The 13,107-nt window shown below is 42.8% G+C and overlaps 1 protein-coding gene across 3 annotated transcripts in view; it reads left to right on the forward strand.

Annotated features, from left to right (window-relative positions):
- ARHGEF25 (Rho guanine nucleotide exchange factor 25) overlaps positions 1 to 13,107 on the forward strand; it is a 429,432-nt gene that overhangs the window by 230,548 nt on the left and 185,777 nt on the right. Inside the window, exon 1 of one of the 3 annotated variants that reach the window (XM_089692606.1) lies at positions 4,198 to 4,373. The exons of the other annotated variants lie outside the window; for them this stretch is intronic. Coding sequence (XP_089548732.1) covers positions 4,364 to 4,373 — 10 coding nt within the window. The 5' untranslated portion in view covers positions 4,198 to 4,363. Of the gene's footprint in view, positions 1 to 4,197; positions 4,374 to 13,107 lie in introns of those variants that run through there. 3 annotated transcript variants of the gene reach the window in all.

Genomic DNA, 13,107 nt, shown 5'->3' on the forward strand with positions numbered 1-13,107 from the left:
GGGATGAATCAGCATTATAGTTGCCCCCAAAGAGCCGATTGTATCTGTAAGACTATAGAAATGTATCTTCTCTTTATCATAGTAAATAATTGCCTCTGCGTTCAATTATTACTGATTTTAGTAATAAGAATTCGGCTCCATGTACACTGCAACTGATAAACTCACATTTAGGGAGCTTTTCTGCGTTTTTTTCAGCAGCCCCTGAACTCTCCCTAATGTTTTCCTATGTGTCCATGTGCACATAGTCGTTTAGAATCGTTTACAGTAGTTCTTTTTAACGCACCAAACTTGCGTTCAGGAGTAGATTTTATCAGCGTTTCAAAAACCAAACGTTTGCTAACCGCGTTTAAAAGCGTTTTCATTCGGAATTTTTTTTTTAACTCTTCCATTTCCAGATGCTGTCCAGAGCCTTTTTTATCATGAAAAATGCATACAAAGTGTTTTCCCGGTACTCAAATGGACCTGGTACACCATACTTTGAGGTTTCACATGAAAGAAAATATGCTGCAATAATTTCTGCACAGAAATGAGCTGGAACACATCCAAACACCACAAAAAAAAGACAGCTAATCTTAACAAATACTGCTCTCTCTGCTTCTGCTCTCTCTATTTCTCTCAAAATGTCTAAAATAGTTAATTTTTTACTGTTTTCCAGTGCATTCTGGGCATTTTCGAAGGTCTCCTGAGGTTATCTTTAAAAAACACTTCTAAACGCAAACACGGATAAATGCGTATAAATGCGGTATGCAAACAGACGTTTTTGAACCTACATTTTCCAGCAGTCAGTTTCCATCGTTCAAAAGTGTCCTGTGTACATGGGGCCTTAAGGTGTAAAGGGCAGGTGCAGATCAGCATGCAGCCCACTCACACTCCTCTGGTAGACGATGCAAGCTTGAAATTGAGGATCACGCACCGCTGGTATCATCCACAAGAAGCTTTATTGGCATCTGCTGTGAAAGAACATGGGTCTGCTATGGTGTTCTGTCTGAGCAGTCTCCAATAAAGTTTCATGTGGATGATATGTGCAACCCTCCTTTTCAGCTGGTATAGAATTGTATTATTCCCATAATAATTATAAGCAGATGTCCAGAGCTCCCCTTATGTCAAGATCCCCCCACCACCATCAGAAGTCAAAAGCCCCCTGTCACAGAAACCACTGTGACTTGGGCCCCTGGAGGGACCTGGGAGCCAACCTCCTTCCCACTGACTATGGACCCAGGACTAAGGAGACCCCCCCTCTTGGGGTTACAAGGAACCTTTTCCCCAAGAGGAATATATCACTTCCCTGGGCACTTGACTGGCTGTGAATTATACTAGCTACCCTTTCCATGCAAGGGCTGGAGGGACTGTTTCTGGGACCCCTAGGCATACTGGGCATAGTAGAACTACACCCTGTTCCAAATTATTATGCAAATTCTATTTAAGTGTCACAAAGATTAAATATTTTGTTTTTCAGTATAACTCATGGATGGCATTGTGTGTCAGGGCTCTTTTGATCACTGAAAACAATCTCGGACACCTGTGATAATTAGATTGGCCGGTGAGCCCAATTTAAGGAAAAACTACTAAAGGAGGGTGTTCCACATTATTAAGCAGAACACCATTTTCAAGCAATATGGGGAAGAAAAAGGATCTCTCTGCTGCCGAAAAGAGTGAAATAGTTCAATGCCTTGGACGAGGTTTGAAAACATTAGATATTTCACGAAAACGTAAGTGTGATCATTGCACTATTAAGAGATTTGCGGCTGATTCAGAGCACAGACGGGTTTGTGCAGATAAAGGCACATTGAGGAAGATTTCTGCCAGATCCATGCATCGGATCAAGAGAGCAGCTACTAAAATACCATTACATAGCAGCAAACAGATATTTGAAGCTGCTGGTGCCTCTGGAGTCCCACGGACATCAAGGTGTAGAGTCCTCCAGAGTCTTGCAACTGTGCATAAACCTTCTATTCAGCCACCACTAACAAATGCTCACAAGCAGAAACGGCTGCATTGGGCAGAAAAATACATGAAGACTAATTTTCAAACAGTCCTGTTCACTGATGAGTGCTGTGCAACCCTGGATGGTCCAGATGGATGGAGTAGCGGATGGTTGGTGGACGGCCACCCTGTTCCAACAGGCTGTGACGTCAGCAAGGCGGTGGTGGAGTCATGTTTTGGGCCAGAATCATGGGAACAGAGCTGGTCGGCCCCTTTAGGGTCCCCGAAGGTGTAAAGATGACCTCTGCAAAGTATGTGGAGTTTATGACTGACCACTTTCTTCCCTGGTACAGAAGGAAGAACTATGCTTTCTGTAATAAAATCATCTTCATGCATGACAATGCACCATCTCATGCTGCAAAGAATACCTCTGCATCAATGGCTGCTATGGGGATAAAAGGAGAGAAAGTCATGGTGTGGCCTCCATCCTCCCCTGACCTCAATCCTATTGAGTACCTTTGGAGCATTCTCAAGCAAAAGATCTATGAGGGTGGGAGGCAGTTTACATCCAAACAGCAGCTCTGGGAAGCTATTCTGACATCTGCCAAACAAATTCAAGCAGAAACTGTCCATAAACTCACAAGTTCAATGGAAGCAAGACTTGTGAAGCTGCTATCAAATAAGGGGTCCTATGTTACAATGTAACGTGACCTGTTAAAATGTTTAAAAAGTTAAAATGTTGTTAAAAGTTTGATTTTAGCTTTTGATTTCAGTAAATATGCTGCAAACACAACAAATGACAATTTTCAGTTCTTTACAATCTATAAAGTGTTTTGAAACTTACTGTGCGTAATAATTTGGAACATTGCATTGTAAGTGTTTTATGTTTAAAAAAATATACTGTTATCATTAGTGCAGGCTCTCCCCGCTCCAGACCATCCTGAACTCAGCTGCCAGACTCATCCACCTCACCACCCGCTCCACCTCTGCCACCCCCCTCTGCCTCTCCCTCCACTGGCTCCCGATTGCCCAACGCATCAAATTTAAACTCCTAACCCTGACCTACAAAGCCGTTCACAACACTGCCCCTGACTACCTCACCAACCTGATCACCAAGTACCACCCTACCCGTACCCTTCGCTCCTCACAGGACCTCCTTCTATCCTGCTCCCTGGTCTCCTCCTCCCATGCACGACTGCAGGACTTCTCCAGGTCCTCCCCCATCCTCTGGAACTCACTGCCCCAATCCATCAGACTGTCGCCTTCCCTATTCACATTCAGGCGCTCCCTCAAAACCCATCTCTTCAGGGAAGCCTACCCCACCCTCACCTAACGGCCATCCTCCCTCATTCCTCCCACCACTTCATCCCCCTCAGCCACTTCCTACTGTACCTTTACCCCCTCCCTCCTAGATTGTAAGCTCGTAAGAGTAGGGCCCTCTTACCCCTCGTACGTTGTTTGTTGTTGTACTGTGCCATGTATTGTCCCCCCTATTGTACAGCGCTGAGCAAACCCTTTGGCGCTATATAAACTCGTAGTAATAATAATAATAAGTAATAATAATTAGGAGGTTTGTTCAATAAAATTTGCATTGTACTCTTAATAGTTGATAACATGAGAATTGTGCTGACTGTTATTTACATCAATTATTTAGGTAAATGAGAAAAATATCATTTGCATAATAATTTGGAACATGATGTATGTGCAGGGTGTAAATTCCAGCATATGAGGGGTTAAGAAACTTTATTTTCTGTGACAGGTTTCATGGCATCAACTATTGTTTGCTATTTTCGGTTTAGGTGATAAGGTCTCACTTTGTTTAATCACCTCCAGAGTCCAGACTGCTAGGTGCCGGGAAGCAATCCATTGTTTTCTTGTGTTTGGTTGTTTATTTATGTAATGTCATTTTCTCCTGGGACTTGTAGTGTGGCCCATACCTGTCTAGGGGGAAGGTTTTTGTGTATAATTGTAATAACCCCTGTATATTGCCTGCATATTTTTCTCAGGCAGGGTAGGGATTGTGGGCCACACCCTGGCTGATTATTCGTAAATATAGGGATTGGTAAATTTGGAGCATTTCAGTGCACAGAATTGATGCTGCAATAAAAAGAAGCCTCTTCTGTTCTTTTCATGTAAACATTCTGTACTTGAAATATTATAAGAGACTGTATATGTTACATGAGACATGTAGCGCAATACAGAATCCATTGTATGTGAGGTTGTTGCTAGGATACTAGAGGAATCATATACAAATTCTCTGATCCCTCGCTAACTGAGCTCGCTCTGCAGAAGATGACAGACACAGCAGACAGTTGGAGAATTCCCCTTTTATCAAGTGTTGAGTATGAATGAATCGGACAAGCCTAACTGGGGATGACCCGGAGAGGTATGTCTGAAGATCTCGGAGGAGGGAGCAGGATCCAGAGCAACAGCAGCTGCTATGGCAACAGGTTAGTTTAAATATTTAACTCCTACACATCCAGTGGGATATCATACAGCTAGTGCTGGTACTGAGGTGGGAAGGTGAAGGCTATATGTGTCTAGCAGTGTAACGTGGATATCAGATTTTAGAAGGTGTCACTGGGTTTGGGTCAGCCCGAGTGTAGTTTGCCAGTGGGGTTCCCTCAATGTTAGGTACTTAATGTTTACTGTCGTATTGGAAGATTGCTACAGTGCTGCTGGCGTATTTAATAGAGTCATACGGGTACAAGTAATGAGGATACATAAAATGGGAAAATCCACTGGTCTCATTGTATTGCTAGGGTTGGATTCAAGGGGTATTTGTGCTTGCTAAAAAAATTGTTGTAACAGTTCCTTAGAATCTGAACTCTTGCACTTGTTTACCATGAGCCCATTCAACACAAAACTGTGGTGTAATTCCCCCTCCTGGGAAGCCCTGGGGTACAGCTGCCCAGTGATATGAATGGTTGTACACCGCTAGACTTGGGTATATGCTGGTCTCCTAGATTGTAAGTTCGAAAGAGCAGGGCCCCCGAACCCCTCGTGTATTGTATTGTTACTGTCTTGTCTCATGTTCTGTCCCCCTTGCTATTGTACAGCGCTGAGCAAACCCTTTGGCGCTATATAAATACAGTATAATAATAATAATAATACTATCGTAAACGCTCGTATGGTGTACAGGCATATTATGAAAATGTGCTATATTTATTCATTTCAGCTACTTATATAGCGCTGTCAATTTACGCAGCGCTTTACATATATATTGTACATTCACATCAGTCCCTAACCCTTAAGGAGCTTAAAATCTCAGGTTCCTAACTCACATTCATACATACACAAACGGGGTGCAATTTCAACAGGATCCAATTAACCTACCAGCATGTCTTGAAATGTGGGAGAAAACCAGAGTATCCAGAGGAAACCAACACAGGCACAGGGAGGACAGCCCCAGTGCTTCTAGGCAGACGTGCTAACCACTTAGCAACTATGCTATTTGAGTGTATATCACATGTGTACCAAAGTACAGCCATGCACAGCCATTCATGTCACCCCTTTCAGTAAATATTAAATCATATAGCACAATCTATAGTCTCTATAAATGTATGATATATTGTGTGTATATATATATATATAATTATTATCATTATACAGGATTTATATAGCACCAACAGTTTGCACAGCGCTTTACAGAATGAAGGTAGACATTACAGTTACAATACAATTTGGTACAAGAAGAAACAGAGGGCCCTGCTCGTTAGAGCTTACAATATAGGAATATTTATATATATATATACACTGTATACTATATAAATTAAAATCTATACACATTTTTATGTATATAAATGTTACAGAACTATAACTAACTAGTTATGGTTATTCACAAACACTGTTTGGGATAACAATGAACATGTTAGGGTTTATTATTAAAGGATAAACACTGGGTTTTATAAAAGTGGGCATGCTTCAAAGAATACTTGTTTTATTGAAATGCTAGTTGCCTGGCTGTTAGGCTAACCCCCTGGCTCCAGTGTTTTGTAATGATAGTTGCCTGGCTCCTGTGCTAACCCCTGGCTTTAGTATTGTAAATCATTGACTAGGAAGAAGTGTGCCGATCAGCACTTCTGATTTCCCTAATTGGCATGCTTGTTTCAGTTTAGTATCTTAGAAAATGCTGATGCCAGAGGGTCATCATAATAGCTCTTTCTAGCATCTTTAGAAGAAGGCCGGCAATGGCCGTGGTTCCCTCATGACAGGTTTACTTAAAGTGGTTCTAAAGCCTAAACATTTTTTACCTTAAAGTGGTTGTAAACCTCAGACAAGAAATATGAACAAAGCATATCCCCCTATAGTGTGTATTTGTCTCAATCCAGAGCACTAAGTGTCATTTTTGTCTGCTGCTTTGTTCCTCTGCTATCAGAATGAATCACTTCTGACAAGTTTTCCTGACACCAAGAGAAAAATGGTGACAGGGGAGCGACCTCCAGCAGATTGACAGCCTCAGTTCTGTTCCTGTGTGCTTTGTGAAGGGGGTGGTTGTGTCTCTTCCATCCAATCAGCTCTCAGAACTCTCCTTACTGAGCTCTGCAGTGTGTGATTTCAATTATACACCCTTTTTTTCTGAACTCTCAGACAAGCTTTATAAATTTTGAATGGATGTAGAGAAGAGAATACTTCAGATAAACAGGTACAACGTATGTAAGAGGATTTATTACATCTCTGTGTACCACCGGAGGCTAGTCACTTCACTGGGTATATGTAAGGGTTTACAACCACAATGCATTTGTTGCATGAAGGTAAAAAATATTTAGGCATCAATATCCCCCCTCACCCCTATACTTACCTGAACCCTCATTCGATGCCGCACTGCGCCTGCCTGCAGCTCTTCTCTTCCCTCAATTCAAGATCTATTTGCCATTGCTAAGGCAACGGGAGCTATTGGCTCACACTGCTGTGAATCAAAGCTAGTGACGAGGGAGCAGGGGGCAGGGCCAAGTCCCAATGTCTGTGCCAATAGATGCAGACAGCAAGGCTTGGGAGCAAGCCCACACAAGTTCCCCCACAGAAAGTGGCTTTCTATGGGGAAACTTGCCTGAGAGGAATAGCCAGGAGCACTAGTGGGAGACCCAAGAAGAGGAGAATCTGCAATTCCACTGCACAGGGCAGGTAAGTATAAATCTGTTTATTATTGAAAAAATATATACATTTGCAATCACTGTAAGTAAGCCCAATAATAACCTATAGGAACCAATCAAATTTTGGTGTGCTAAAGACATTTTGATATGTTAAGAGACTAAACAGGAGCAAATAAGAGACATTCCTTGTTAGGATTTACATAATGTCTACTAAACCAGGCATGACAAACTCGAGTGAAAGAGTGGGTCAAATTGAGAGGACTAAATCTTCAAGAGGACTGCATTATGACTATTGGTGGTTGCACCTTCTGATTTCCAGAAAAATCATTATGACACTAGAGAAGGGAACATTTTAGTAAAGTTGCAACTCAAAACATTTAATTACCAAGAAAGGGGCTATGCAACATTTCTGGATGTACAAAATATGAGAGAAATATATTTATCTGCTCGAGATTCACTGGGGGCACATTACATTTTTCTTCTCTTTAAACCAATGAGAGCTGAATATGGTCCAATAAGCTCCAGTTTGCCATGCCTGCGTTAATGGGGTTTTTTTTGTTTTTTTTAATTTCATATGTGTATCTATAGGACTTTTTCACCTTCAGTGAATTGCCATTTAATAAACTCTTGCTTAGTGCAGTGTGTAATATACAGAGCACAGGGATTAAGACCATGTAATAAACAGAGAACAGGGATCAGGAAAGCAGAACACAGAGTGGAGGGGTCAGGAGGATGCAACCCACAGAGTGCAGGGATCAGGAGTGCTTAACACAACGAGTGCAGGGGTCAGGAGTGTGCAACACACAGAGTGCAGGGGTCAGGAAAGCAGAACACAGAGTGCAGGGGTCAGGAGGGTGCAACACACAGAGTGCAGGGGTCAGGAGTGTGTAACACACAGAGTGCAGGGATCAGGAGTGCTTAACACAAAGAGTGCAAGGGTCAGAAGTAACACACAGATAAGGTCTCATATGGGCGTACCTATCTGTACATTTGTGCCAGAGGTAGTTTTTTCCCACATTGCGCGGTTGTTCCATACATCCACGTGCAGGCAGTTCCATTCATATCTGTTGGGACGCAGTGGATGCATGGACACAACCATTGGTCCCAATTTGACAGTCATGTGGGTGCATGCTCCTTAAAGGGTAAGTTCACCTTTGGGAACATGTTTCATGTTCCACCCTTTTTTAGCATGGAACATGTTCCCACCGCTGCCCAATCCCCCACCCCCATCCTCAGTGTGACAGCAGTACGGGGAGAAGTTCCCTATACTAGCTGTCACTTTCTGAAAACAGCACGGATGGCCGCGAATGAATGAGAATGAATGAGAACTACAAGCCATTGCAGCTGTCGGCATGTAGTTCTCAATGAACTACCATGACGCTGTTGAGCACCGTGGTACTTCATTGAGTCTTCCAGTCAGACTGCATCTGCTTGCCTGTATGAGATGTACAGGCACTGTCAGTTTGCAGGAGTCCTGTATGGCACCAACAATCTGCACATGCACATTTTTACCTATAAAAAAAGGATTTTTTTTTTAAAGTGAGCTTATCCTTTAAAATGGAATCTCGGCTCAGCCATTCAAAGGACCGGAGCTAGCAAACCCGGAAGGAAGAACGGGGGCAGACATGGCTTCTTTCTTTCTATGGTAAGTATTTTATAATGTGTTAGTATGTGATGCATACTAGCACATTATGCCATTTCCTTGCAGGGGATTTTTCTTCTCTAAAAGGTTTACTAACGCTTTAACTCACACTGTCTACTTTTTTTTACATTTTATTGCATCACAGAGATTACAGGTCAATGACTGACCTTAGTTCACACTTCCTGAAGACTATGAACATTTCTAGCTGCCCAAGAAATTGATAAAACTATAAATATAAAATGTTGGCCTATCGAAGACATTGTACAAGTGTACACTGGGTGCTCATACTTGTCATTATTATCTTTTGCTATATTGTGGTGTGTAGGCATGGCAACTGAGCCTTCTAGTTGTCGACTGGATGAGAACAAAGTGTACAATGTATTCCAGCTCAATTGATATAAACCTACCTATCGATTCTGTGTGAGGTATTCAGAAAATCGCAAAAATACACTACTGTAGTAATGAGACTGGATATTGCTTTTTACATACAGATGAGGAAAGTTTGCTATATTTTACGTTTTTTTTGATGAGGGAAGCAATTGTTTACAAAAACGTTTAGCCTGCCTTTCCATTTTTATACTTTAATTGCCAAAAATATGTCTGGGGCCTGTATACACAAAACACCATACACTGCATCCTAATAACATATTCTTCTTATACTGAAATGCTGCTGTGGTAGTAATATTAAACACTCAGCATTTTTTAAGCCTAAAGCTGAAAAGGATGCAGTGGTTTTGCACAGAGCAGCCCTGATCCTCCTCTTCTCTGGTCCCCCGCTGGCGCTCCTGGCCCCTCCTTCCTTCAAGCAACTTTCTTTGGGGGCATCCAAATAGTCTTGCTCCTGAGCTGCTGCTCTGCGTATCCATTCACAATCTAGCATTGTTTGGCACGCCCTTGCTCTCTTCTCATTGGCTCACTGGCTGTGAATGACAGTAGCAGGAGCCAATGAGGAGGGAGATTCCCAGGAGAGAATCTGCTTTCGTGCACATCACTGGATTGAGAGGAGGCTCAGTTAAGTATTGGGAGGGGCTGGGGCTACTACACACAGAAGGTTTTTTTGTACCTTCATACATACAATGCTTAAAAGTAAAAAAAACTTTAGCCTTTACAACCAGTTGAAGTTTTGCCATAAAAAAAAATTATTTAGTGACATAATTTGCCTATAATGAAGTATGTCCCTTGTTGTGCAGGCAGCTGGATCCTGTAGAAATATTTCCCTCCTCCTCCTTCTCCTCCCTCCAATAAAGCATAGCACCACTCAACAGGGGAAGTTCTGCTTTAAGGCCTCGTCCCTAGCTCCATGTTAAGGATGGGCACCTTTGGGGTTTGAGGGGGAGAGTAGGTACCCAATTTTGACAGGTACCCGCTCCCACTTCTGCTGCGATTGCCTAGGCCAGGGGTCTCCAAACTGCGGCCTGAGGGCTGGATGTGGCCCTTTGCTACACTTTATCTGGCCGTTGGGGCACTATTCCTCCCACTGAGAACAAAAACGGGGCAGTACTTCTTCCCATGAAACCAATGATGGTGTACTATTCTTCCCACCATGACCAATTGTGGGGCACTACTCCTCCTCCTACTGACCAACAACCCTGAGGCCATGTTTATTCTTACTGAAGCTGGGGCCAGGATATTTTCTATCCTCACTAGCCCTAATCTGGCCCTCCTAAAGTCTGAAAGACAGTATACTGGCCCTTTGTTTGTAAAGTTTGGAGACCCCTGGCCTAGGCGATTGGAAGCAGAAGATTTCTTCCCTCCCTCTAGTCTGGGACACGTGACAGGTCCCAGAAGACTGCGGGACCATTCACAAGTCACAGCACTACTTGCGCATGCGCAGTGGGTACCCAGCTGTGAAGCTGCAAGCTGTCACAGCTTGGCTCCCACACATAAGATGCTAGCAAGAGAGGACAGCTGGTGAAACCGGCTGCGGTGAGTACAACACTGGAATGAGGGACAGGTTGATGTCAGTTTTTAAAAGTCATCAGCTACAGTTTTTGTAGCTGCTGACTTTTATTTTTTTAGATTTTGACTGAACCTCCGCTTTAAGAAATGTTCTTCCATTGCTTTCACTGCATGTAACATGATCTGTGAATAGGGGAGAGAATCTTGTGGCTCATCATCTTCCCCCTATTCACAGATGGTGTCATAGGCAGTGAAAGCAGTGGCAGAATGTGTATCATTCAAGGAGGAGGGGTAGGGTCCTTGTCAGGAACTTTTTTTATAGCTGTTTGCAGTTGGGTTATTCCAGTAGTGGCAAGACCAGCCTAAAGTGGTATACAATAAACATTCCCCAATAAACTATTTATTAAAATTCTTACCCCAGGAGTGGGAGGTGCTAAATGTCCTTAGACCTGTTGCCCCTCTTACAGTGGTAGTCATAGGTATGTCTTTACTGTGCCGTATGATCAATCTGCCTCCAGTTATATAAGCCGATGGCTTTTATAACTATTTATATCACACTGGGCAGAAAGTGAGGGAGGATGGATGGCCTATACATACATCCAGACATCGTATTCACCTTGAGGACCGTTGTAGTGATCTCTCATGCTGTTCTGCCTTGTTGCATTGTCTGTGATCAGTAGCTCATTGTTCTGTGGTTTGTGCTTTGCCTTTACCCTACATACAAATTTATTTCATAATCTGTTCCAAGTACAGTAACACATAGCAACAATCCACAGTGGCTAAGTGGTTAGCACTTCTGTCTAGCAGGACCAGGTCACCAAATTGAATCCCAGCCACGGTACTACCTGCACAGAGTGTTCATGTTGTCCATGTTATGCTGGTAGGTAAATTGGCCCTAGTATGTGTATGTATGAATGTGCATTAGGGACCTTGTTGAAGTTCAAACTGAGTGTCAGAATGGGGAATAAAGGGGATTTAAGTGATTTGAACGTGGCATGGTTGTTGGTACTAGACGGGCTTGTCTTGAGTATTTCAAAAACTGCTGATCTACCTGAATTTTTATACACAATCATTTCTAGGGTTTACAGAGAATGGTCCGAAAAAGAGAAAATATCCAGGGAGCAGCAGTTGTGTGTACGAATGCCTTGTTGAGGTCAGAGGAGATGGGTAGACTGGTTCAAGATGATAAAAAAGCCACAGTAACTCAAATAACCACAAATGTTGCCTGGTCTGATGAGTCTTGATTTCACTTGCAACGTTCAGATTGTATGGTCAGAATTTGACATAAACAACATGAAAGCACGGATCCATCTTGCCTTATATAAGTGGTTCAGGCTGGTGGTGTAATGGTGGATATTTTCTTGGTACACGTTGGGCCCCCTAGTACCAACTGAGCATTGTTTAAATGCCAAGACCTGAGTATTGTTGCTGACCATGTCCATCCCTTTATGACTACAGTGTACCCATCTTCTGACGGCTGTTTCCATCAGGATGATGCCCCACGTCACAAAGCTCAAATCATCTCAAACTGGTTTCTTGAACATGACAATGAGTTCACTGTACTCCAATGGCCTCCACAGTCACCAGATCTCAATCCAATACAGAACCTTTGGGATGTGGTGGAACAGGAGATTCACATCATTGATGTGCAGCCAACAAATCTGCAGCAACTGTGTGATGCTATCATGTCAATATGGACCATGAAGGCAAAAGGGGGTCCAACCCGGTACTAGCAAGGTGTACCTAATAAAGTGACCAGTGTGTGTATATATTTACATAGACGTTACCTGTAATAAATAAATAACCAGGGTTTAACTTAAAGGTTAGATCGTGATCCACAACTGTAGGTACTACACTGCTTTTCTTTCTCTTTTTCAATATATAAGCCTGTTGGGCCTCATTTACACAGATGCATTCAGGAGTCCAGTGTAAATTGCAGGCACATTTCCGTACTGGGAGGGACAGCTCCAGCATACAGCAGCCTATAGTTATGATTTCTGCTTATGTGTGTTCAGGGATTTACTCCCATGTGTGAATTTATTCAAGCATAATTTATACCTGTGAACAGCTAGCGTGTAGGCAGGTTGCCTACTGTAGGAATTTAGTTATGGCTGCCTCACCCGGGGGAAGCAGTTGATGTTTTTACTGCCTTACCTGGGCTAAGGTCTCAGTTTTTTGGGAGGTCCAGCCCATCTGTTTTATGTGATTATAAATAGGAGAAGGGGATTGAATCCTGAAGAGAGTCTTCCACTGAATGCTTAGGGAACCGCATGAATACCATCATGTAGACGATCTGCTGGGATTTTTAGTCTGCTCTGAAGGCAGCGACTCGTCGGGACACCATCATCATGGACCACTACCACTGTGGACTTGCCATTATTGGACTCCACCTATGCAGATATGTGGGGGTAGCCACAGTCAGTTAGATAAAGACTCATTGCCTATTTAAGTTGTTATGCTGAAGTTTTCTCAGTAAAGGCTTTGAAACATTGTCCTGCTAGACCTGAAGTTATTCTAAAGAGTAACGAGCGACTAGTAACCAGTACAAGC

Source organism: Staurois parvus, unplaced genomic scaffold, assembly GCF_062004578.1.
Source record: "Staurois parvus isolate SC_StPar_1 unplaced genomic scaffold, SC_StPar_1.0 ptg000023l, whole genome shotgun sequence".
NCBI classification, from domain to species: Eukaryota; Metazoa; Chordata; class Amphibia; order Anura; family Ranidae; genus Staurois; species Staurois parvus.